This window comes from Vidua macroura, chromosome 5 (genome assembly GCF_024509145.1).
Source record: "Vidua macroura isolate BioBank_ID:100142 chromosome 5, ASM2450914v1, whole genome shotgun sequence".
In the NCBI taxonomy this organism is placed as follows: domain Eukaryota; kingdom Metazoa; phylum Chordata; class Aves; order Passeriformes; family Viduidae; genus Vidua; species Vidua macroura.
Genome location: NC_071575.1, coordinates 38,223,549 through 38,249,432, shown reverse-complemented (window position 1 = coordinate 38,249,432; position 25,884 = coordinate 38,223,549). Strand labels below are relative to the sequence as shown.

General features: G+C 37.5%; 1 protein-coding gene across 10 annotated transcripts in view; it reads left to right on the top strand.

Annotated features, from left to right (window-relative positions):
• The window catches only part of TMEM19 (transmembrane protein 19), a 29,993-nt gene extending 5,778 nt beyond the window's left edge, over positions 1 to 24,215 (top strand). For 6 of the 10 annotated variants that reach the window (XM_053979163.1, XM_053979167.1, XM_053979160.1 and 3 more), the window contains 9 exons: positions 2,123 to 2,265; positions 3,759 to 3,794; positions 9,962 to 10,006; positions 13,122 to 13,272; positions 15,989 to 16,102; positions 17,525 to 17,662; positions 17,970 to 18,224; positions 19,296 to 19,505; positions 22,348 to 24,215. In XM_053979163.1, coding sequence (XP_053835138.1) covers positions 13,143 to 13,272; positions 15,989 to 16,102; positions 17,525 to 17,662; positions 17,970 to 18,224; positions 19,296 to 19,505; positions 22,348 to 22,511 — 1,011 coding nt within the window. In that variant the 5' untranslated portion in view covers positions 2,123 to 2,265; positions 3,759 to 3,794; positions 9,962 to 10,006; positions 13,122 to 13,142 and the 3' untranslated portion in view covers positions 22,512 to 24,215. Of the gene's footprint in view, positions 1 to 44; positions 191 to 292; positions 481 to 2,019; positions 2,266 to 3,758; positions 3,795 to 9,961; positions 10,007 to 12,805; positions 12,876 to 12,969; positions 13,273 to 15,988; positions 16,103 to 17,524; positions 17,663 to 17,969; positions 18,225 to 19,295; positions 19,506 to 22,347 lie in introns of those variants that run through there. The other 4 variants (XM_053979164.1, XM_053979165.1, XM_053979159.1 and 1 more) reach the window with 4 other exon arrangements.
• Positions 24,216 to 25,884: the final 1,669 nt, after the last annotated feature.

Here is a 25,884-nt window from a genome sequence, read left to right as displayed (position 1 = left end):
ATAAAATCCACTTGCAAATTTACAAAGGAAAACCGTGTGTCTAGGTGTGCTGCATCTTTGGTCTTGACCCTTCATCTGATGTTATGGGCCAAACAAATTGGACAAGTGCTGCAGTATTGCTGTGCTCTTACAGAAAATTTGGGGCAAACCAATCTTTGTTGTACTGATGCAATCACACCCCCTTGCCAGGGTGAGTCACCAGAAAGTAAGTGAGGAGAAGCTGAGGTGCAACAGGGTGGTTATCAGGGGACGGCCATGAGGACTCAAGGTGTAACTGGCACTCCTGGCACAGCCAGGCAATGTTTCCATCTCCCAGGGCTGAGTCCTGCAAAACAGTTCTGAAACAGAAGCAAATGGTGACTGCTCTGTAGAAAAGCTGATGAGAGCATTTACAGGAGTGTGCCAGCCAGAAAGACCCACTGTCCTTGCTGATTGATCAATAAAGGCCATTTCTTGTTTGGTATCATCATAAGGAAAAACGTGAGTGTAGTATTTTACTATTGCTAAGAGCAGGCAGTACTAATGCTTGCAGAAGAGCTTCAACATAGCAGCAAGGCACTTGCATAGGAGTGCAAGGGGATATTAAGAAACTGTGTTGCTTTCAAAGTTATCCACAACTGTGCATAGACCCAAAGGTATATCAGGAATCTGTGTAACACAGATGGCTAAGAAAGCCAATGGCTCTTGTGCAAGTACAGAAGTGCTAATCAGGACAGCAAATTCTGCAGTTTGTACTGGAGAGCAATAATAAGCTTCCACTCCTTTTGTGGAAGTACGGACATCACATCCTAGAGCTGCATCAGAGGGCTGGAGCACCTCTCCTATGAAGAGAGGCTGAGAGAGTTGTGGCAGTTCAGCTTGGAGAAGAGAAGGTACAGGGAGACCTTCCAGTACCTAAAGGGGCTGACAAGAGAGCTGGAGAGGGACTTTTTACAAGGGTGTGTAGTGACAGGATAATGGGAAATGGCTTTAAAACTAAAAGAGGATAGGTTTAGATCTGATACTAGGAAGAAATTCTTTACTGTGAGGATAGAGAGGCACTGGAACAGATTGCCCAGGGAATTCATGGAAGCCCCATCACTGGAAGTGTTCAAGGCCAGGCTGGAGGGGGCTCTGGGCAACTTGATCTTGTGGAAAGTGTCTCTGCCCATGGTAGGTTGGTTGGAAGTAGATGGTCTTTAAGGTCGCTTCCAACGCAAACCATTCTCTGACTCCATGGATGGCCTGTGGAGCCACAGGGAGCCATATATAAGAGGGATTATGTCTGGCCTCTGAAGGTGAAAATTTCTGATGTCATCGTAGCATGGTAAGGGTTGTTCTATGACAGCAGGGCAGTCATGGCAATCTCCACAGGCAGAGCCACGATGTAATGCTATAGGGTTAAGGACAGAACAGCAAGAGTCCTGGCTGTTGACAGGAGTTTTTGTTGGAAAATGTGTCTGTGCTAGTTGGAAATAAGCAGAGTTTTCCCTTTTAAAAAAGGGCTGCAATAGGGTGGGGAACAACAACAGTTAGGGGATATCCTAGAACCAGAATATCAAGGTGGGTTTTGTTTTTTGGTTTTTTTTAATATAAAAAAGCTGCAATGGCTTTTCATTATTTCTTTTGTTCAGGTTTTATTTAGTTTTTTTTCATTCGATGTGTTTTTGCACATGCTGAAAAAGACATCCCACTGGACTGTGCCACCAGGTTGCCTGATTATTTATACTATTAAACATTCCAACAAGGGAGCCAGACTTTAAGAAATGAATGCCTTATAAAAGTGATATTATGAAAAAGGAGTATGCATATTACGTCTCAGTTGGTAGCTGTGAAACATTGGGGCTGCAGGCCCGGAGAATTAAACTGATACGTAAAGAGGTGTGACATAACCCTCAGTGCCAGGACAATTTCTCAGCTTTTCTTGCAGCTCTTCACGGTTATTTTTAAATGTAATCTGAACTATTAATATGTAGGAAAATTAAAGAATTTTAAATGTTTTGTCCAGCTCCAAACAACTTTTTTTTACACTATTTTCAGGAAAGCTCAGGAACCTTAACTTGGCAAGGAAACAAGTTGAAGAGGATGGTAGTCCCAAAGACACAGAGAGTTGATATTTGACTTTGCCTGTTCTGCTAAATAGGTGGACTTAGATTCAATCCTTCAAGACCAGCTGGTGTTTAGGACTAGCCCACTCTCTAGGGACTTCCTGGAGTCTTCTCCTCAGAGCAGTCCAAATACATCTGGAGAGTAGCTTTACAGTTAAGCAGTGCCAATTACTGAGAGGTCAGTGTTTCAGCTGCACCCAGCTGCTATTTATTTTTTTCATTTAGCAGTATAAATATATAATCAGTCTCTTTTCTTAGTTAATGCAGAAAGAAAAAATTATTTGCTGGTTGTTTCAGTTCCCCAGATGTAAAGTGAGGGGAGATATATTGCAGGAATCTCCTTGTGTTAATTACTAGGAGGAGTGACATCCATAGGCTCAAATTGACTGTATATATGCAAATGTCCTAAGAACATCATGCCATGAGCCATTTCTGCAAAAGTTTCAGTATCTTATGTTAGCCAGCAGCTACTAGTGGCCTGATTATTGTACAGAAAATTTTTAATTACTAGTTATATTTGCATGTGAACCTTTTCTAGTAAATCTGTAAGATCAGTTTTCAGGAAAAAAAAAAAAAATTCAGAAGCTCTTTGTGTGGCAGTTTTGACTCCGGAAGAGTTCTCAAGTTTTTCATTTTCACAGTCTTTGACAAATGTTCTTTTGGGTTTGAATCTTTAGGGGAAGGAAAAAAAAAACAGCTCCAGCATGCCTAAAGCCACCTAAATCAGTGTCTGCCATAAGAGAGATTAAACATATAAGATGAATTCCAGATAGTTGGACATATTTAGAGGTGGAAGTCTCAAATAATTAACATAAAAGCGGGCTGGTAAAGTCTCAAGACAAAAGTCTGCAAAATATATTTTTAAAAAGTCATGAGCCATTCTACTTAAATAATCATGAATGTTAAAAATGTTCACTTTTTATTTATTTATTGAGATTTCTTTTGAGAAGATTTTGTTTGAATCCTAGTCATTCTCATTTCTGCATCCATATTACCAAATGTCCATGTCATCAAGAAAAAATAAATGACTTGTAAGACTTGGCAGCTGGGAGATAACCTCCTGTTGTTATAATGATGTTCTAGAGTTCACAGAACTGAAGAATTTCCTATCTTGAAAAGCAGAGCACCAAGTTTTGTTTATATTTGTTATGAGAAAGGCATAAATAAGGCATAAATGCAGATTCCTTTCACAGATGAAGAAGGTGCTTCCACACACACCCACCCCCCCCCTCCCCACCCCCCAGCCTGTCAAAACCTTTTTTTAAGAGATTAAAACTTTAGTTCTACCTTAGAATGTTGTGTACATTGACAGGATGTTCTGGGACTTCAATACCAATTTCTGACACTGGGTGGATCTCTGAAGTCAGGAGAACAAGAAAATAAATCTTTAATTGGCACTGTTTTGGCATGAGCAGAGTGGATTGGGCTCCACCCTATTTGTTAGTGCCTTGACTTCTCCATTTTTAATCTGCTTCAGGACGGAATGATTTCCTGTGGCATCACTTTACTGTTGTTGACTGAAAGAATGGGAATAAATTATCACAGCAAAGCAGCAGAATAGACAGTGCAATAGTCATTCTGATGAGAAACTTCAGTTGCTGAAAACATTGGGAATCTGCAATTCTTTGTCATAGGACTTAAACTCATCTTACTTTTGAAATACTTTTTCAGCACCGCTTCTGCTGAATCTGGACTGAAGAGAAAAAGGTAAGGGATATTTCTGCTTAACTTTTGAACATGTGTAGTTATAGCCACCTTTTTTCAGTAAAACTTTCCTTTTTTATTCTGTAGTTTTAGTTTTCCAGGATATTTTCACATTTCATACTAAATTATCCAGTTTCTAAACTGAAAAAGTCTTCAATTCCATAACAGTGTTTGAAGTTGGATGTGTGGGTATTTGCCCTGGGAGAACCAGGACCAAAATTCTATACTGCCTAAGTCAAAATATTGTATTTCCATGACTTAATTTTTTGATTTAATAAATATTCAATTATAAAAAACTCATTCTTTATTACAAAGTAGATTTCCCAAAATCCAGTTTATTGATCACAGAGTACTTGCTGCTTTTGTCTATCTGCAAAATACAGCTAAATCTGTAGTGCACTTGGCAAGTGCATTATCCTTCAATATTTATCTTTCCAAGGAAGTAATAATTATCTAGTTTTACAAAAAAATTAACATTTGCCCAGGTAAGACATAATATGTAATTTTTCAGATACAACCTTACAAATACAAATTTACAATCTGCAGTAAATCTAAGAATTATGAGTTTTAATTTCTATTATAAACTTCATAATAATTGCTGCAGTGTAAGTAAGAAAAATAATTCTCTTCAAAAACATAAGACACCACTGCTATCCATAGTAGTTTTTAATAGGCTTCTACTAAAGTGTAGTGTCTTCACAAGACCAAATCAGTACAAGATTTCTACATTGTAATAAATGAGGAAGGTCCCATTATGCTGTGGATTTGAATGTGCATTCAACCCACAGATGAATATTTCCCTCATGATCTTTCCTTATAGTCGTTATATGGGTGACAACAGAAGAATGATTTTATAATTTATCTTACTACACAATCCAGAGACTCTGCTTAGGGCTCAAGGCAACTTTTACAAACATGTAATAAAATGTTCAATAAAATGTTTCACTGTGTATAAAAAAATGGCAGATCACCTGGTTTTATGTTGTTGAGTTTTTCATGTGATCTGGAACAAGGCATTGACCAATATTCCTTCCCTTCCTTAAACTTTGCCCATTTGTGAAGTTTTTTTTAACTTCTTATGATTAACTGCTATAGAAACGTAAAGTATTTGTTAATTCAGAGAGACACAATATCCTCAGTATTTAAGCTGTGTCTTTGTAGCTGATGCTTGTGCCTCTAATCTGTGTATAACACCCAGTTATAATGTAACACTAATAGTGCCTTTATTCAGTTTTAATGTTCATATTAATTTTGATACTTCACTTTCAACTATTCCATGCTTTTAGTAACATAAAAAGATGAAATAAAGTTGAAGGTGATTTAAGAGGTATTTTACATGCCTTAGATTGTATATAATGGATTATAAATGTAAACTGAGAAATATATCTGCAGAAAAAAGGTATAGCAACTATTTTTCTAAACTTCTCTAGTCAGAACTAAGTACATATGCAGTAACCTCTGGTGTGCCTCCAGTCTTAATCAACTGAAACAGACAAAAATGAGGACTACATTCAATAGTGGATGAAGTGATGTTATTGTGTTTCTCCTATCAGAACTACCAGGAGCCCATCAGCATTCATCATATGGTTTTATTTATCCATTTGATGGTGTTGATATAATCTCCCTTGAGTTTTTGGGTCAGTCTTCACATTGTATCAGCACATCTTCCCTGACTTGCATGGCATTGCAGCATGGTACAGCCACAAAGGGTTCACACCCAGAATGCATGAAGTTGTGTTAGAAAAGCATCCCACTCTCTTCACATGGAAAAGGCAGATAGCTGGAGTCACTATAGCTTAGAGCAACTGCAGTGTTGGCAAAAGGCAATGGGGAAGATACAAAGTAATATCCTGACTGGAGACCCAACAGATGAAACACTATCACCCACTGATTACACTGGCAGAGTTTACCCCTTCAAACAGCCATTGTGTAGTTTAGTGCCCTTTTATTTTAGATGCAGATAAAGACATTATGAGCAACTGCTTGAAAAGTCTCAGTCAACAACTATTTACATAGACACAGCATTTGGGTACTTGAGCCACTGTTCAAAGAAAGGGTAATTTACCATCCCATTAAGGAGATTATTTTTGAAATGGGCCACACGTTTCCACTGCTCTTCATCTTTCAGTGGCTCACAGTGTGGTCTACATTTTGAATCTCTACAATGAAACAAATTCACAAATAGTTGGACTTAATAGCCTGTTCATGTGGTTTCTTTATTAATAAATGTTTAGGAATACTACTATTTTTTTTCCTTTTGCTAAGTGCTGCTGAGCTAATATCAAAACATGCCAGATGTAACTGGGGTGTTTTTTGTTTGTTTGTTTGTTTGTTTGTTTTTGTTGGAAAGATTCTAAAGTCAGTACAGAATGCAAACAAAAAAATCCATTAGTCTGCTGGTTGGAATAGTCAGTTAAAAATAGTAAATCAAATTTCCGTCTTTGTTCTGCTTAGTTCTGGCAAGTCAAGACTAGTAAGCATTGGTCTTCTACATGCTCAGTGATTTACAAGTTGTTGATAAAACTGTCATGTCTGCAGTCAGACATCTCTTTTTGAGCTCAGTACATTCAATCTTGATAACAAGAAGACACAAAAAAAAAAAATTAAAAATACTTGTCAAGCTTGTAAGAATCCAGGCCTGGTCACTAACAACCTGGAGACAATATTTTTTTAATTAAGATTTTATTTCATATGTAGATGTAGCTTTGGTTGACCCCCTCACCTCCCAGTATTTCTTACAAAGTATTTTAAGCAAAATGAAAGTTAGTAATCTTAAGTCTTTAGCAATATTTTCTAGAATTGTCTGCAAAAGAACATAAAGGTAAATATAACAGAGTTCTTGAGCGAAAGATCTGTCCTGGTTTAGTCTGGGATAGAGTTAATTTCTTCTTGGTAGCTGGTACATTGCTGTGTTTTGGATTCGGTATGAAAATAATGTTGATAACACCCTGGTGTTTTGGTTGTTGCTAAGCTATGTTTATCCAAGGACTTTCTTGGTCTCATGCTCTGACAGTGACATGGTACACAACCCAAAAAAACACCAAAAACCAAAAATCAAAACAAAAAACACAAACAAAAAACCACAACAAAACCCCCACCAAAACCCAAACAAACAAACCCCCCCCCCACAAAAAAAAAAAAAAGACAACAAGAAAACCCAAAACAACCGTGAAGGTGCATAGCTTGAACAGTTTACCTGAACTGGCAAAAGGGATATTCCACACTATAGACCTTCTTACCCTGTTACATGAACAGGGAGTTACCTGTAAGGGGGCTAACTGGGGTTCAGGGATGGTGTCTGGCATCGGTCAGCAGATGGTGAGCAATTGCTTTGTTCATAATTTGTTTTACCTTTTTATTGTCATTATTTTTTTAAATTTCAATTATTAAACTGTTCTTATCTCACCTACAAGTTTTGCTTTTGATTCTCCTCCCCATTCCACCAGGGTGGAGAGGAGGTAAGTCAGTGACTGTGAGGTTCTTAGTTGCCAACTGGGTTTAAACCCAAATAAGACCCTAAAATCTAACTAGGACCAGTGTGGGAAAAATATATATGTGCATAGTTCCATCACTGCTTCTCAGTCTGCATAAACAAGTTAAAGTGCTGATGTGAATCATTATGTATGACAAGTTACACCTACCTGCTGCGGCAGATGTGGAGGACATGAGTTTTTACAGGATAAAAATGTATATAACTTAATGAGGTTGAATAATTAAAAAGTTATCTCAATCTGAAATCCAGCCAATCCTGTTCCCTGCATAGCTCTAATTCTGCATAGACTACGCTCTCCATCATACAGCAGAGATGCAGCTCAATGGTACTCTACCAAGCAGACCTTTGGAGAGACCAGTCTCCTCTCCTGAAGACCAGGGCAGTGAGCTTGCTGTGCACCCTCCTTGCTGCCCTAAGTATCTTGAAAGGCACCATTCCATGGTCACTCATAGCCAAAGCTGCCCTTGAGCATCAGGTGCCAGAGCAGCCCCTCCTTGTTGGTGAGAACAAGGCCCAGCAAAGAACCTCTCCTTACTGGCTTCTGTGTCACTTGGAGAAGGATGTTATCATCAACACACTTCAGGAAACTCCTGTATTGCTTATCGCCTGCTGTGTTGTCCTTCCAATAGATATGGTTATGGTTGAAGTCCCTCAGGAAGGTGAGAGCTTGTGAATGTCAGGGTGCTCCTATCTGTCGCTGAAGAGATGCATCCTTCTGGTATGACTTCATTCTAACACCAGTCACGGAAGCCATCCCACCATGTCTCCATGGCTGCAGTAAGAGTGTGGCCCTGCAGGCATATGCACATCTCTAACTCCAGTTGTTTATTCCCCATGTTGTGTGTGTTTGCATAGAGCCATTTAAGTTGGGACCCCCAATGAAACCAACTCGCTGGCTGGAGTGGCTGAAATTCCTTTGTGCTGCTCTTCAGGTGCTCTCCTGCTAACCTGTTGCTGCCTAAAATCAGAAGAAAAAATTTCCAAACAATATTAGAATGGATAGCATAAAAAGCAGTCTTTTAATGAAAGTTTATCCCTCTGTGCATACACAGCATCAAATTTTCACAATTTTTATAAGTTTAACTAATTAGTATATCTAGCTAGTATATCCAATGGGAGACTGGTTGCCCTGGTAACCACCCTTGGCCCTGCCCCACTGGAGTCCCTGCAAGGGGTTCTTAGTCCTGTATCTTGTTATAGCTCCCAGATGCTGGTGCAAAACAAGCTGTTCTTGCTGGAAATCCTTTTCCTTGAAAATAAGACCAAGCATTTCAAGAAGGTGACATAATGTGTGAGAAAGGGTAACTAACTACTGTTCTAAAGTGTAAGTGCTAGAAACTATACAGCTATGTATTAAAATCTACAAAGCTACAAATATACGAAGAAGCTAAAAAATCTTTAAGCATCACTATGATCCTCCTCCAGGTTCTGGGCATCTCTTGTGGGGGCATTGCCATCAAGCCAGTGGGACTGGGATGAAAGGAGGTTCTCCTCCCCTGGCAACTTTAGTTTAAAGCCTCTTTACCATCTTGGCAAGTCTATGACTGAAGATGGTTATTCCTTGTGCATAGTCCTTTTAGATCTTTACCTGCCTTGCTTACTGTTACCCTGAATTACTTGATTAAGTAGAAAAACACAGCATAAACACATAGTAAAAAGCTGGGTCATTTGTAATAAATTACTGGGAAAAGGACAATTAGAATAAATTTATTAATAAATTTAATTGGTGTCATTGTCTTTGGATAAATTCATTTAACACAAAGCAAAAGCCTACCCACACATATTTAATAAATTTAATACTTAAAGCTTCATTCTAGGTTCTGTTCTTTTTTGGTAAGCCATTTGGATATTTATTCTTCATTCACTGCTTTATAGTCCACAATCCAAATCCTGGTATGAATAGTTTTGCTATAGTGTTAAGCACTGACACTTTTAACTGCCTCAAAAATGTTAGGAATTCATTTGTATAGCAACTCCTTTGGTATGAAAATTACTGTTTGCAATTTGGTCGGTATTTTTACAGGTGACTACTAATTATGAATGCTCTGCTTAAGATGAATATTTATCTACAGTATTACTTTTCCCTTCCTGCAGAATAACTTTTCCCCTCTGTTTTCTGTAGCTATCTAAATACACCATCAGCATAAAATTTTACAGTCTTACCAGGTTGTCTTTTCTAAAAGTGTGAATATTATTTAAGGCCCTTGTGAACAACTGTACTTAATACAATGTTAACAATTTTTACAGATTTTTAATTTCATGTATTGAACAGTATTTTGTCTTCAATCAGTTTTTGGTATTGAGAAAACAAGTTTAACAAAGGAGAATAAAAGATGTTTAAATTAGTATTTAACTTTCAAGCTATATTATTCATAATGCATTCTATCAAGCATAAATATGAATAATGTTTTAAGCAGTGAAGACAAATGGAAAGTTGTATCTCAGAGATACAAAAAAATAAGTCAGAAAGTCTACTTCTAAAATTGTCGTAAAAGTTGAGAAATGTCATGCTAGATTATGGCAAATCTACTAAATTCCTATGAAAAGAATGAGTGTAAAAGAGTTATTAGCATGCTGTGTCCAGTAACATGTTATTATCTTCTTTCTGTTGAGCTGCTTTTAATCATCTCACATTCCTGCCTCTTATTAAGTCATACTTTTTTTTTTGTCCTCCCAGAGACTGCACTGGCAGTGCTTTGCATCCTCTACATTTAGGTAAAAGGTAAGAAGAAACTCTTCTTCTAAATATTGGGTAGCTTTTAATTCCATTTTTTTTTTTAATTTAAACTTCTCATTATTTTCTTATTCCACATATGAATTTGGATGGAAAAGTGTGAGGAAAAGTTTTCAGCTCTACTTGTCATAAGCAACTGTTTCTTGCTGCTTTTTTTAATTCTCAAGCTTATCACTACTATTAGGTGTGAATAAGGAATGCGGGGAGGGTTAAGTAAAAACTGATTATGAAATGAATGTATTGCATGTATTAAATATACATAATGCTTTTCTGACTGATTCAGGATGGCTTTTTAAATACATTCATTCTGTATTCACAATATTGTAAGCCTCTAGATGGCAATTTAAGTTTTTTGAAAACCCAGCTTTTTCTAATTAAAAGTGTTGTTGTTGTTGTTATCATTATTACAGGACCTAGTGAAAAAAGGGCAACATCTAGAAAAGAGTAGTTTAAACACAATATATGTGGCAGTTACAGAGCTGTTGTAGACATTACTTTCAAAACTGTAGCTACTTCTTTCAGCTTCCAAATTAAGAAAGAAGTCTAATTTTGTGTGCCTTTCTTCCTTGTTTTCTAATCTACTTGCAACATTTAATGTGTACCAAGCTACTGCAGGAAAATCTGTTGGCAATCAGAAACACTGGAAGAGGGATGTATGAAGCCACATTTAACAAAAGACTCAGAGCTAAAAAAGTAGTCAAAGCCAACATTATTCATGCACTGGTGGTTAGACATTTCCTGGCCAGAACCACCTTTCTCACACCAGGAGTGGAGAGCTGTGGTCCCTTTTGCTGTTCTTTCTCAGGTAAACTCCAGCAGCAGCAGCAGCTTTGGATTTAAGCCAAGATACAAGGTCTGTAGATAAACCAGTGCCATAGTCTGGTATGTCCCTAAATCAATGCCAAGTGCTACTTCAGATGGGTATGGGATCTATGAAGGAAGCTGAAGAGTCCTTTAGAGCTCCACAAACCTGCCCCCCTCTTCACACCAGCTTGTGTGTTACCATGAATCACAGTCCCACAGTTTTACAGAACCAGAGATAACAGCCAGGGCTCTAGGATTCCTGCAGGAACTTTTGTTACTCCACCAGAAATTCCAATATCAGTCTGTTACAGTTTAGAAAACAAAAAGTAAGCAATAAATTAAATAAAACAATTTATTACAATTAAGTATGTATTTGAATGAGTAAGTTTATGGGAGTTGGTTGTACCAGAACAAGCAGCTGCTTGTTCAGCCATGACTTTAAGTAGAGTTGATCTTGTTCTGGTTGAAAATCTCAACTAGTTAGATTTTTGCAGAAGAACCTAAGCAATGTCATGTCAGCACTATTCTTGAAAGGTGTCCTGTTCTTACAAAGCAGCCCAGCTACTGAGTCCCTGATTCTTATATCTCAAATTCAGGCCTTAGGTGGATGTTTAATGAAAATTTGGGTGCTAAGAAGGAAGACTAGATATACCAAAATCAGTACTCCTACATTAGTATTACTGTTTTAGGTATCTCTACTTGAGAGAAATTTTGGGTGTTACCAGTATTTGTTACAAATAAATATAGCAGAAAATAAAATAAAGCCTTGTCTAAGGCACCTGATCCAAGTTTTGTCTCCAACTGCCTGGAGAAAATACATTGTAACCACCCAAGTCTTAACTTTAGCCTCTGGAATAGGCCTACTTTCTTCAGCTAAAACCAGTTATCTGTAAATCTTTAAGGTTCTTCACTTAGACAACATCTGAAGAAGCAGCTCTGAGTCATAACTGAGTATTTCTTTCATAACAACATGGAAATATATCCAAGTTTATGATAGAAAAGAATCATATTCTTTTTCTGAGAGAAAAAGAACACATGGACTTTGTTTACATCTTGATAGAAACCTACTCCAGATACTGAATGAAAAATAAGAGAACATGCCTCAAAAATAAATGGGTGCCACAATCCAGAATTATTCCCAAATTCAGTAAGAAAATTATAATATCTTAAATTAAGAATGCTCACTTGAATTTTCTAGCTTTAAAACTATTTCTGTTGTGTATCAAAGATCTCTTACTGTCCTTTTTTGTATTACTCTGCCTCTTGCTGAATACTTAAATAAATATTGTTCTGCTGCTGCTGCTACAAGTCCATAAGAAAAAAGCACCTGATGTTCATGAGGTACCACTTGAAGGTTTTGGTCTAGGTTCCACTGAACAAGTGCTGAATACTTAAATGCTTCTTCAGCATTGTCTCCTGGGATGCCTGAAGTCTTATTTATTTCATTTATTTCTCGTTTATTTTGAGGCTGCTGCCTCAGAACAATGGGTTTTTGAGAAGTTGTGAAGTTTCACCTCGTACTGTGCTTTTTGACAAAGCCTCTAATGTGTGGAGTGGGAGCTGTGCAGTCCATCCCGTAGCTAATGTCAGCTTATTTACAACTCGAGTGTTTTGGGAGTCATTCTGACTGCCCCAGGAAAAGCCACCAGGCAGGTTTGGCATGTTTTCATCCCAAGTCAACTTTAGGAAACGTTTCAAATCTCTTTTTCTGCTGTTAATGAACTTCGAAGTGCTCCAACAAGTTTCAACCCTCATCCAGGTACTCATTGGTCTCACTAATTATCCACAGACTTCATGCCTTTCACAGGCGTGTCGTTCCTGGTTTTATTTCGCAAACTGGATCTCCGCTGGCAGCGTCTGTCGCAGGGGCGCGACCCCATCCCCGCCCCAAGGCAGCAAGAGCTCCTCACGGCGCGGGGCCCGGCCGCAGCCGCAGCCGCAGCGCCCCCTCGCTGCGGCGCAGGCGTGGGCGGGCCCGCACGGCTGGCGGCGGAGCATGCGCGGAGGGGCCGCGGGGCGGGATGGTGGCGGCGGCCGCGGCCCCAGGGAGCAGGTCGGTGACGGGGCCGGGCGGTGCGAGCGCCTCCGGCCGCCCGGCGCCGCGCAGCGCAGCCCGCGGTCGGCCGGCCGGGGTGGCCGCAGCAGCCTCTCCATGAGCGCCTCGGTGCCTCCCGGCAGCGCCCCGGGGGCGGTGCGGGCCGGACCCGGCCGCGGCTCCGGCCGGGCGGGAGGAGAAAGAGGAGGAGAAGGAGGTGGTGGCGGTGTCGCTGATGCCCTGCGCCTTGTGTTTTCCCAACAGGTGTTGTCCTTCTTGATTCCCATGTCCTATTACCAGGAGGATTTCTTCAGAGAATACCTCAAGATGATGGCGAATATGGTCATCCTGAACTTGCTCATTTGTATTTCGCTGGCGTTCTGGATCGTGTCCATGACTGCAAGTACGTACTACGGTGAGTCCAAAGGCCGGGGAGAGGCTGGCATGGCACGGCCACGGGTGAATCCTCCCCTCCGGCCCCTCTAGGCAGGAGACAAAAATGGGAAAAGGGGTGTGCACAGCCCCTTCCTTCGTCATTAGAGCTGATAACTCCCAGCTTTTACAGGAGGCGATAGTGGTTTAGAAGATGCTGACAGCCACTTACTTGCAGCTCTGCCCAGGGATCATGTACAATTTAAAATGTTGGTGTCCTTTATGATTTCTTTCTCTGAAAGAAAGCAAATAGAAATTAAGAAGTGAAAAGAAAGACTGAGCTGACAGAGGTCTTTCTATATTAGGGGAAGTACGTGACAGCATGGGAGGAGTGCGCCAGCTTTCAAAACTGTTGTAGGAATCAGCAACATCTGCAACGTGCAGAACAGGTCATGCAGGAAGATTTCCTTAGTCGAGGAACACAGAAACGGAAAATGGTATAAGAAAATGGGGATGTATGCATGGAGTGGGTGGCTGAGGTGTGTACTGTCAGCTCAGTGTTCTGCTCTGGCAGCTCAGACTGGCTGTGACTTAATTGTGTGCAATTGCAGGGACACAAGTCCTCTCTGTAGTCTCTCTTTTCAGCTCTAGGAGCATTCTAACAGCAGTGTGCAAAAGCAGCTGATATTGCCTGCAGTATTAGTTTAATGCCTAGAAGAATTTAACTGCTTTTCCAAGACAGGTAAAGACTTCTCATTCAGACCCCAGCCAGTTTGATGCTGGAAGAGCTCCAGTGTCATTGCAGTATTGCTGAAAGCACGTAGGGATAGAGTATGAACACCTTCAACAGCCTAGTAACACTCTGGGTCCAGAACAAGCTATAATAAATACCCCACCAGTATAAGCTGACTTTTGTAGAGGCAGTTGCATGTCTCTGCTCAGTGTTTTTCAGTGATTTAGCATGGGTTAGTTCTGGTACAGTATTAAATCCGTGTTGTCTGCATACTTCTGCTTTGGCTTGTAGTGAGATGCCAGATGTGTAGAAGGTATGCAGAAGCAGGCTTCACAACCAGCTTTTATTTGTGTCATTTGTAGCTACCCAAGCGGGATTTAAACATGCAACTTCATTTATGTGTGTCTGCTCTCTAAAGGTATAGCTTTTCTGACAATTAGGATATTCTAGTCCCTGTTCTCTTATGTGAGTGGGAATTTACAGTATAGTGTGGAGAGACCTGGTACCAGCTAAATCAGGATAGGGCCTGATAGAAAGAAGACTGCGAACAAATCCTCCTTTTTGTAGGGAATGGTTATGGAACAAGGACATAAAACTTCTGTTATTCATTTGCCTGAGACTGTGGAAAGACCTTGGCTTTTCAAGGAGGTGAATGAAAGATACAGTACTTAATGGGCTTAAAATGGTTCAGCCCATAAAAATGGTAAAATTCACAGTCCGTAATATAAATATAAAAATACTAGAAACATACTTTTATTAATGTACAGTTTATAGTAATTCTTAAGCACCAAACAGTGGGCCAGATGTTAGTGAAGCCAGAATGTTGAAGAACACGTTCATTGTTTTATTATAGATCCTATTTTGGTCTTACTTAGTAGTAAGTTAATAGAAATACTTTTCTCTCCCACAAGCAAATCCAAAAAGTTTAGTTTAAAAATGACCTTGAAGAGATGAAAATTCTGTTTGTTAGCCAAACGAAAGGACCCCCTTTGTGTTCCAGTACTGCTTACGCTCAAGTTTGCACCAAGAGCTACCTTGGTTTGTGATAAGCAATACCAGGCTACAGCACTGGAGGGCTCCTCATACACAGCTGGTGCTTGTCTTTTGAATTTCTGACTCAGCCCTGGGCTGCAAGGCCCTGCCTTGTTCACCTACTATGGCTTTGGGGCTTTTCAGTACACAGAAGAGAATTTTTTTCTTGTGAATCTTTACATTGCAATAAGTGTTTTACTGTGTCCTGCTTTACACCAGGGAGCCAGTGTTTGTGCAGAGGTTGGGGTATGGATGACACAAAAGTTCTTGTTGAAAACCATCATGTTTATCTCTCCAGCAAGACAGGCTTCTGTATCTCTGTAAAATCTTTCTTTTACAAGATCAAGACTTACTTTAATGCAAGATTTGTGATGTCTTGTATTTGTATAGGAGATGTAATAAATAACTTCTCAAGATCTTACTTTTTTATTTCAAAACCTACATTAACTATTGGCTTTAGCTGTTAGAAGTTTGTGGGTTTTTCAAACTAAAACTGTCACTACAAATCTTGCCGAAATATTCATCAGCTCAAAGTATATTTTAAAGAGCCTTACATCAAGGTCAGAAGAACTGAAAGGGCTGATGTTTCATAAAGTGATCACACTACTTTACCTAGCAGACTGTCTTGCTTGGCTTTTTTTGGTAGTGAAATTTTGTCATAGTAAATTCAGATGTTAGTTTTTGAAGTCCATAAATCCCTTTTAGAATGGAAAATACCACCATATTTATTTCCTGTCACATTTTACTATTTTTGGTAATTAATTTCAGTTCATGAAATATATTTTCTTTTGATAGCTTAATAGAAAAATTGAGTAGATAATTGCAGATACATTGTCCTTCTGTCCATATGAATATCTTTCTTCTGGAGGATGAAAAGTTTGAATCTCTATTAAGATCAAAATTTAAGTATATATCAGGAAATAATGACTTTTCAGACATGAAGATATAAAGGCTTTATGAGGGTCATCTGTAACCCTGTTATTTGATTTATCAGGTACTTTACGACCCATTTCTCCATGGCGCTGGCTTTTTTCAGTCTTGGTTCCACTAATTATTGCTACACAGGGTTTTAAGAAGAAGAGTCTTGATCACAGTGGTGCATTGGGAGGTATGTTTTTTCTGAGACTTAAGATAAACATTTAGTAAACTAAAGGTCCTTTTTATTGTTTGCTGTTTAAGACTTACCTAGTTCTATTATAATAAAGTATGAATGTAAGCATACATACCCCAGATTCATACTGGCTTTTTTTTCTCATGCCTGTTTAAACAGTCAAGTTAACCCTGTGCTGCTGTTTGTAATTGATTTGATTAATACTATTATAGTTATGTAAACCTGTAAGATTCTTTTATACTTCAGTACAGTATGCAGTTAAATTACATGGTTTGGTTTATCATATAGAAGGATTCAAAGAGAAACAAAGAAATGGCAGAGGTGGTGGTAAAGAAAGCCCCTAAACTAATCGTGTCAGCAGCCTTCCTGCTTGGTGGGAAATCAGTTCTCCTTTCTGTATGGTTCCCCTTCCTGTAATAGAAGCAGTTCTAGGCATTTTTTGGCCTGGCAAAAATAAGAAAATTAGATCTGTACTTCACTAAGAACAAATGATTGTTTCTGAAAAGTTTTTCTAGACCACATGATAAAAAGCCCAGTGTAGTGTACAATAGTGTTTATTGAAATCTGATGCAACATTTCTGGGTGAGGTGATTCACCCTTGTCTTGTGACATTGTTTGAATTGATGTTCAGTGGAGTAAAACAGGGCCTCAAATCCTTCTTCCCATATCATCCATTATGCAAATCTTCTGTCTGTGAGAGTTAAGGGAAGCATTTTCTACACTGACAAAAATATTTTTGACTTTTTTGTTCCGACCTCTTAACAGCTCTGCTAGCCAATTTATACTGGCATTTGCTCTTAAATGCAACCATTTTTCTTTCAGTCATTTAGAATTGTAATCTCACGGTGAGCAGTGAAATTAGGCTTCCCCTGAAAGGGGGCATAAAAATGAATTGCATCAAGGAGATAAAATACTTTAAAAACTACAGAAATAAAGATTTGTAATAAAAATCAGAAACTAAAAAAGAAGATAATAGAGAAGTAGCATCTGCTAAGATACAGAGGAGGGTTTTACAGGTTATCTTGGAGACCTTGGATGCGGGATTTAATACCTAAACTGATGATAAATTTGCTGATAGAGGCACAGCCACAGGTATATATCTGCTCCTTATAAAAATAATAATATTCTTCAGGCAGAGTACTTGAATTTCAATTATATATTCTTTGGATTCTGGGGGTTTTATTGCTTCTCTTTTATTTTTGCAGAGTATAACTGATTTTTGGCAAAAGGTCTTAAAAATCACATGCTTCAGCAGTTACAATAAAACTGGCAATTTTCAATAGAATCTCTTATTGCATGATGGTCTTAGGTTTATCAGGAAGATACTTTTCATATTCATAAAATTCGAAATGCTTAATTGCTTTGCAAAACAACCATTGTTACATGAAGGAATTTTATATACTTCTTTTTTCTTCCTAGGACTGGTGGTTGGATTTATCCTTACAGTTGCAAATTATAGTTTCTTCTCTTCTTTGTTTGTATTTTTTGTTACTTCTTCAAAACTTACTAAGTGGAAAAAAGATATAAAGAAGCAAATAGATTCAGAATACAAAGAAGGTAAGCCAAAATATTTAATTCTTTTAGATCCCTTGTAGAGAATAAATACTGCATGTTTCTTGTTCCCTTCACAGGGTCAGATGAGATATAACATCTAGAATAGGGAACACTGCTGAGACTCCCCTTGACCCTACCCCTCTGAATATTAGGAAGCCACTTTGCTTTTGCTTCTGTTCTGTTAAACAAATTGCCATAAAGTTTCTTTTTTGAATGTGTGTCTTTTTAAATTTAACTTTATATATGTGTTGTTTTGCTTTTGCCTCATGCTGTTGCCTGAAATTACTAAAATTCAGTTTCTATACTTCAGGTGGCCAGAGGAATTGGGTTCAGGTATTCTGTAATGGTGGTGTTCCTACTGAGCTGGCTCTCTTATATATGATAGAAAATGGACCAGGTGAAATTCCTATTGACTTCTCAAAGGAATACACAGCATCATGGATGTGCTTATCCCTTTTGGGAGCTTTGGCATGCTCTGCTGGTGATACATGGGCTTCAGAGATTGGTAGTGTTATGAGTAAAAGCAAACCGAGATTGATAACAACCTGGGAACAGGTTCCAGTAGGTAAGGTGTTACCTCTTCTACATGTTCTTAATATTTTGTTAATCTGTTTTGAATTATGCATCCAACTTGAAAAGTTCCAAGAAAGACATAGAAAAACAAATATCAGAAATCTGGGATTGGAAAAGGTTACCAGGAATGCATTCTCTGAAATGGAATATAGTCAACTGTGTTTCTTTTGCATCTTGTTGATGAGATGCACGAGTATAGCAACCACAGAGCTAGAATCATTCTGAATGCTGTCACTTCTAATCTCTGACAATGACAATAGTAAAAGAGTTTATACTGCTAATATGAAGAATACAAGTTATCAACTGATATTTCTCAGGCATTATTTTAATCAGTAGAATACATATATATTCAGTAGAGACAGTACAGAAAATTCACTTCATAACCAAATCACTCATTTCCTTTAATATCCTTCCAAGGGGGAATTAAGTGAACTTTCTGTCTGTCAGACGTTGTCTCCATGGTGGATGTCATTCATTGTTGCTTCAAAGCAATATGCTTTTTTTTAGTCTTGCTGGCAAATTGATCAGAGGTATAGATCTTGTTGGATAGAAGTTAAATGCATGGGAATTTTTTTTCAGAAATGCATTCTTTAGATTTTTTTTTTCCAATGAGCTATCATCTCTGTCTATGGATTTAGTTATTTTATTTTTAAATGTGTTGGTGAAACATGTCTTAGTGTACTACTTCTGAAAGAGGGCATTGTTTTAATGTGCACATCTCAAAGTCTGTTTCTCTTGAGCAAATCTCTTCTTTTATTACCCCACCACCACCAAGAGCAGACAAATACCAGGTGACATTAAGAGGTGTGTGCTTCTAGTTTTATTTAATTTAATGCTGGTGACTATTTCTAGAGAACTAGCCCTAGTGACAGGAGTGGAGTAGTAACAGGCAGAAATGGTACAGGTTAAGCTGCTCAACAGCATAATGGGAAATTGTAAAAAGCTGCTGTGGATGTAAGAGGAGAAGATCACTATGGACAGTTTGGATTTTATGTAAAACATTTCAATTAATACAAGTCTTTTAAAACCAGTTTGTAAATCAGCTACATTTTATTTGGTTTAGGTACTAATGGAGCAGTTACTTTAGTGGGCCTGATCTCAAGTTTGCTCGGAGGCATGACAGTAGGTATAGCCTACTTTATAACTCAACTAATTTTTGTGACTGATCTGGAAATATCTGCTCCACAATGGCCCATTATAGTGTTTGGTGCAGCAGCTGGCCTACTGGGATCAATCGTTGATTCGTATTTGGGAGCTACGATGCAATACAGTGGTAAGAGTCTTCTTTTTTTATTCTTTTTTTCCCTTTCTCCCAGTGTAACCTAAAATTTGACTTTAACTTCAAGAAAGGCTGAGTATACGATTTTTAAATTGAAAGATTACAGAACTAGCAGCATCAAGGACAAAGGGAGCAAATGTAATGGACATAGTAATGAAAAGGAGCAATGGCAGTTGGCCCTTTTCCACTTTTTGATTTGTTTATTGTAGCTTATTGTTTTGTTGATGACTGAAAGAGACAGAGATACCCAACAAGTTACCTTGGAAGAAGCAATTGCTGCCCTCTCCATTTCTATATATCTAATTATAGTAACATTTTATAAGGAAAAATGTCAATTTAATTTTATCCATTTACTTGGATGAAGTTGTCACTGCAAAAGCTCCATTCCTAACGTTGAAGTCTTAGCAATAGGCTCAAATGTAAGAATTAAGTAAGAAAAAGTGAACAATACTTTACCTTCAGGTTTTTTCACTGCTTCCTGTAGAAGCTTTATAATACAGAGCACTGTTTCCTATAAGTTAAGCTTATCACAAACTAGCTGTGATTTTAAATTAAAAGACAATATGCACTTAAAAAAAATTGTTGACTGGCTGGTTTTAAATTATTTCTGTGTTTACCCATTGCCCCAAAGGATCATTGTCTGTGAACAAACACTACAGACAACCTTTAGGCTAAGCTGTAAACTTATCCTATGTTTCAAAATTGTTTAGAAACCATATCTGACACGGTTGTGTTTACCAGCTTGTTTACAGAGAGAACTTAAGTTTCCAGGTTTCATTGTTGGTACGTTTATTAATTGGAAGTCAAGGTGTGAATGTGCAGATGAACTGCCTCAGAGACACAAGTCCTTTAGGTCTGCCATTATGGTGAGATCTACAAACTGTTGTTGATGCTCTGGATTTGGCTATAGAGCATTTTTTATGCTCTATTCTTTGTAATTCCACTGAAGATCAAAATACAATGTAGTGTTTAACTATTTTATGAATTTTTAGATATTTCTGTCCTGAGCAAGAAATACTTAAGCACTCAGAAAATTTTTCAAGCTCCTAATGAGGCAGATGCATTAAGAGAATGGAGTAAACCTAGCTAATGCACGTCTGCATTTATCAGCATCTATTTCTTCTTCATTTCATGTATTTTTTCCATGCTCAGCAACTTACCTTTTTAGCTGCAGCAGGGACAGTATGCAAGTTCCACAGTTTCTTTTACAAATTCAAAAGCATTATTGGAGTATGTATACTATGTTGCACACGTACATGCTGTGGAATATATGTGATGTGATACAGAAAAAACTGTGCTGCTGTCTCTCCTTCAGCCCACTTTTTTTTCCATTTTCAGTGTGGACTCAGGAGGAATACTTCAGTTTCTGCAGCATCTTGAAAAACAATAAATATGGCAGGGGGAATAAAGAATTGTGTCTCTCTTTTTAAAACACTATGCTGCTAATCCTTTTTGTCAATGTGCTTCCTTTTGGTAATATTCCTAGATGTGGTGTATCTAATAGCCTGTGATACCCACTGTTTCTGAAAGAAAATCCGCCCCTATCTGCACAGTTATTAATTAAAACTTTGAATAGCTGTGCAGAATAAGATTCAAATTTGCCCATGTTACCAGTCTATACCTATTCTGTAAATAACAAAGGTAATGGAAGGACTGTTACTTTACCTACTTGTTCATGCTTGGAATATACACTTTATGTACAATTGAGGCATATATTTAGAAAAAATTAATTCCAGTTTTTCCTCAAAGAAAGTACTAACCTCTAAAATACAGCAAATGTTGAGAGTTAAACTATTAGACTTTGAAGTCTGATTTTTCTGTAGCTCTTTTGCATTATTTAAGGCCAGGTTTAAATGTATGTTTCAAAACAGTATTACCAACTATATACCTGCTAGGTAGGTTTGTAGTGGGGGGTTTTTAAAGTTTTGTCTGAAGTGCAGAATTTTTTTATTAAAGCAGCAGCTTTCTTTGAAATTTCCAGGTTGTGAGTGTTGACAGTCAAATCTAAGAAGAAAAAAAAAAATAATATAAAATATACTGATTTCATTTAGAATGTTCCAACCTTAAATGCGTGCATGTGCACCTACCCAGTTACACTTCACTACAGTGTGAATTAAGATCAAGCATTCTAGATTGGTGTGCTTTTATCAGCATACAGCTGTGCAGCTGGACAAAATGTAGGATAATGGTGTCTGTACAGTAAGCTAATGAGGGACAATATTAAAGTGTTGATAATACAGAGGCAGAGCAAGAAATTACCTAGGTACTACAGAAAAAACGCCTGCTGCTGGTCGTATAAAATTGCTGTGTAAATAGAATTTATAAATTCAGCCTTTGTAAAGAGCTTGTTTTCTGTAAGATTCAGTAATAATGTTGTTTCCATATTTTTACTTTTAAAACACATACATCTTCTTGCCAGAAAACATGTTGTTAATAAATTCTTTCAACAGTTAATAAGTTCTTAAAACAGCATCCTTTGCTTTAGAGTGACTCTTCAAACAGCTTTTTCCTCTTCTGATTTAGCTTGTTTCATTCCTTTCTTTGCTGTGAAACTACATAAAGAGAGATTTGACAGAAGTGTAACTTCTCAAAAGAAGTAACATCTAATGTAAAATATTACATTTATACCCCATTCTTGAAAGTACCAAATTAAACTGACTGTAATTTAGTTTAGTCTGATGATGTCTTCTTAAAGAGATTTAACACTATAAATCTCTGTAACTATAAAACACTATAAATTATAGCAAAATGAATTTAGGAAAGTGTATATACTTGGTTACTAAGTTTCTCTTCATCTTGGTTGGCTTTGTAAAATGAAGTTTTTATCTTTTTCCAGGTTTTGACCAGACAATTGGCATGGTTGTTAACCACCAAACAAAAGACTCCAAGCACATATCTGGAAAACCTATATTAGACAACAATGCCGTAAATCTTTTTTCTTCTGTAATCATTGCTCTGATGCTTCCAGGCACAGCATGGTTTTTCTGGCCAAGGGGTTGAAATAGTTTAAGGTTTTCTGCATGTGAATAATTTATATTCAGTCTTGCTCAGACTCCAAAGAGTTCCAGTTGAACTCTCTCTAAGAGGTGGATCTGAAACGTTCAGAGAGCCAAAGGACTTTCCATCTCAACTTGTTAAGGCTGTAAACCTCATGTGGCAATCAGCATCTCTCAGGAAGGTGCTTTATCAATAAAGCTCTTGCTGCTCCTCAGGCGGATGTAGATCATTGCCAAGTGAGGTGAAGCACTTGATTCATTTGTCCTCCATTTATGGAGCTGAAATGTTGATGTCTCTTCTCTCCAGTTTCCAGCATCTGGAAGGGCAGGAAGCTGGAAATAGAAGTCTAATCTACATCAATCAGTGTGATGGAGCCTTGTGGCTATTATCCAAGTTAGACAAAAAAACACTGCAGCTTTATATAGGCAATGGTAACATGGGTGAAGTGGGTGAATTTTGGTATTTCCCATTATCTATAGTTTGTAAGGTCTTTTGAAAGTATTTGGACAGGGAAGAAAGAATTCAGCCTTGTTGCCTATTCTCTATCCTGATACTAGCTCCACTTCCCTGAGAATAGGTTTGATAAAAATGAGCCATACATAACATTTGAAGCAAAAATCTAAATTTAAAGTAGAAACTTTAAGCTGTTCCAGTAAGAATAATAAAATTTTCTATGCTTTTTTGACATCTTTATTTCAAAACTAATGATATTTATGAAGATTTGTCAATACTGTGGTACTTAACAAATATGTTAAAATTAAATATGACAATTGTGGATTCACAATCTTCTCTTTAGAAAGATAATGTTTTTTTCTATAAGCATAGCATTTTTCCATAGTGTTTGGCATTCTAACCAAACTATACTCCTTGGTTATTTCTCAACAGTGGAAATGTTTGCCATTTTGTTTGGGGCTTCTATTTAGAGATGATAGCTTCAAAGAAGCTACAGATGTTATCCTTGTAGCAAATGGGGGAAGTCACACATATAAATCATTTAGAAGTACAAATTTAATTTTTGATGCTCAGGTTCCTGTGTTAGGTAATTCTGTCTTCCGTCATTCATTTATAAAAGTTGTGGAAGTAATGCAGCCAGTACAGATTGTATTTAAACTTTAGAGATACCCTCATAATAATCTCTCAGCTTTGATATTCAGAAGTGTGGGCCCATACTTTTAACTTATGAAAAACTTTTTCTTTTCTTGTTAGAGATAGATGAATATTTTGTGTTGAACATCTGGGGTTTTTTTATAAGTGTCTTGTGTATATTGCCTGTCTTAATTTACTTTTTTTATTTTGTCATCTTTTATGGGAATATTAAAAAACTTCTAACACCTTCCATACTGAGTTTACTCTTTTGAAATCTAGTCTGTATAGATCTGGAACTCATCACTGGAAATATTTCATTGTATTATTCTGTTATAAACATGAGATTTCAAAGTAGTAAAAGCTTTCTGAAAAGAACAATTGTGTAGCTGCTCGATGTTTGTTCCTGTGGAAGAGCACAAAATCATGGAAGTAATATATGCACTTAAACTGTAACAATAAACACTTGGGAATTCTATGCACTATTTGGACTTATGCTGCTTCTAAATACTATATTAGCTGTCTTCTATGATTTTATTAATACTGTTGTGGTTTCTAGAATTGAGCAAGATAAAATTTTTGTAAGATACTTTTTTTTTCCTGATTAAATGCCTTATTCTTATATTCTTTTGTTTCCTGAAGTGAAATGTATTTTCAACCACTGAAGTGGACATGGTCAGCTTTTTCACTATTTTTTATGAGTTCATTTGAAAACCAGCTTACCATAGTGAGAAGACATCTCATTTCCATATTCATAGCAGCATGAAATGCTTTGATCTGTGATCATATGAACGAATGTGATCTGACTGAACTCCTGTAGTTAGCATCTTCAAAGGCCATTATTTTGGATTTTTTTTGTCATGTCTTAGTTATGACACTTGAGTTGCTTTTGAAATTGCTTATAAGTTTCCAGTATACAGAAAGATATGAGCACACTTAAACTCTGAAAAACACAGGGTTGACTTCGTTAATTTTGGGTGTATTGAGTGTAGCTTAGGCAAATATTGTTACATTTAACTAGTCAGTAGCTGTAAACTGACAAACTTTGGGAGGAGGTGGAGGTGGGAGTAGGGGATACAGGGAAGAAATTGCAGAATGTGACAAACTGTAACTTAGTGTGGGTCACTAAGAGCAGTTTCTGGGCTCACAAGGCAGCAGATACCCCGTGTCCAAGTGCTACTTGGACAGACAAAAAATGCAGGAAGTAAAAAGAAAAAGGGAAAAAAGAGAAAAACAGGAAGTTGATAAATTTAAAATTGCAAGATAGGTTACTGCAGTTAATAAATTTAATTCCATTCTTTAAACACTTGAATTATTCTTTAGCTTCAGAACCATCGGTACCCCTAGTATATACCTCTGTCACTGATTTTGCATTAATAATTAAGTGCATCAGTATTTCCACAATACCAAGGCAATACACTCAAAAACTTTTTAATTGAAGCGGTCACAACTGTGACTTACAGGTCCTTATGCCTGCCTTGATTAGATGTTTAAGTAAAATTTTGATACAGTTGCATGCGAGAAATCTTTAGCCAGGTCTCACCCAGACTTCGTGCTGTGATTGTTGAAGTATACTGGTATCAGAATCGCCAGTATCTATTTTTTAAATTTCTATTTTATTGTTACAGCTGAAGATTGTCTTGGGTCTGCACATGCTGCATTTGAGTGGTCTGTCATTACACAGTTTCCTGGGACAGCAAAATAAAGTGGTGTAAAAAACAAAGGGAGCATACCACCTGTCTTGGGTATTAAGGACAAGCTGATTCTGCAGATTTACTTTTTCTGACAGTAAAGGGCTGAAATGTCATGAAATTCTGTTGGTATTTTACAGAACCAACTTGGGCACTATTCACATTACAATCTGTTAGAACCGGGCATCTCAGATTTGTAAGTAGGATTTGTTTTCCCTGCATTTTTTCCAGCAGTACTTTGGTCCCTACACAGCCTTTTCTTTACATTTCATTATCTAACATTTTAAATTACCATTAAGTCACTTTTCTTCAAGCAGGAGTTAACCTGTTTTACAGGAAATTTATTCTGTTAAAGCTATGTAGGTATGTAAGTATACTTCTGGCTATTGCTATAACTGGATAATAATTTTTAATTTAAATACTGCTTCTGTTGGGGGATAAGGTGCAGCTCTGGGACACAATTTTGGGCCTGTTGTAATGCATAAATCAGAGAAGGTACATGAATTCACTCAGATTATATGGATCCCTGCAGCATTCCCAAGCCTGCAGCTACCCTCAGTAAATATTAATACCAATACCAAATGAGGATGCATACAGAAATG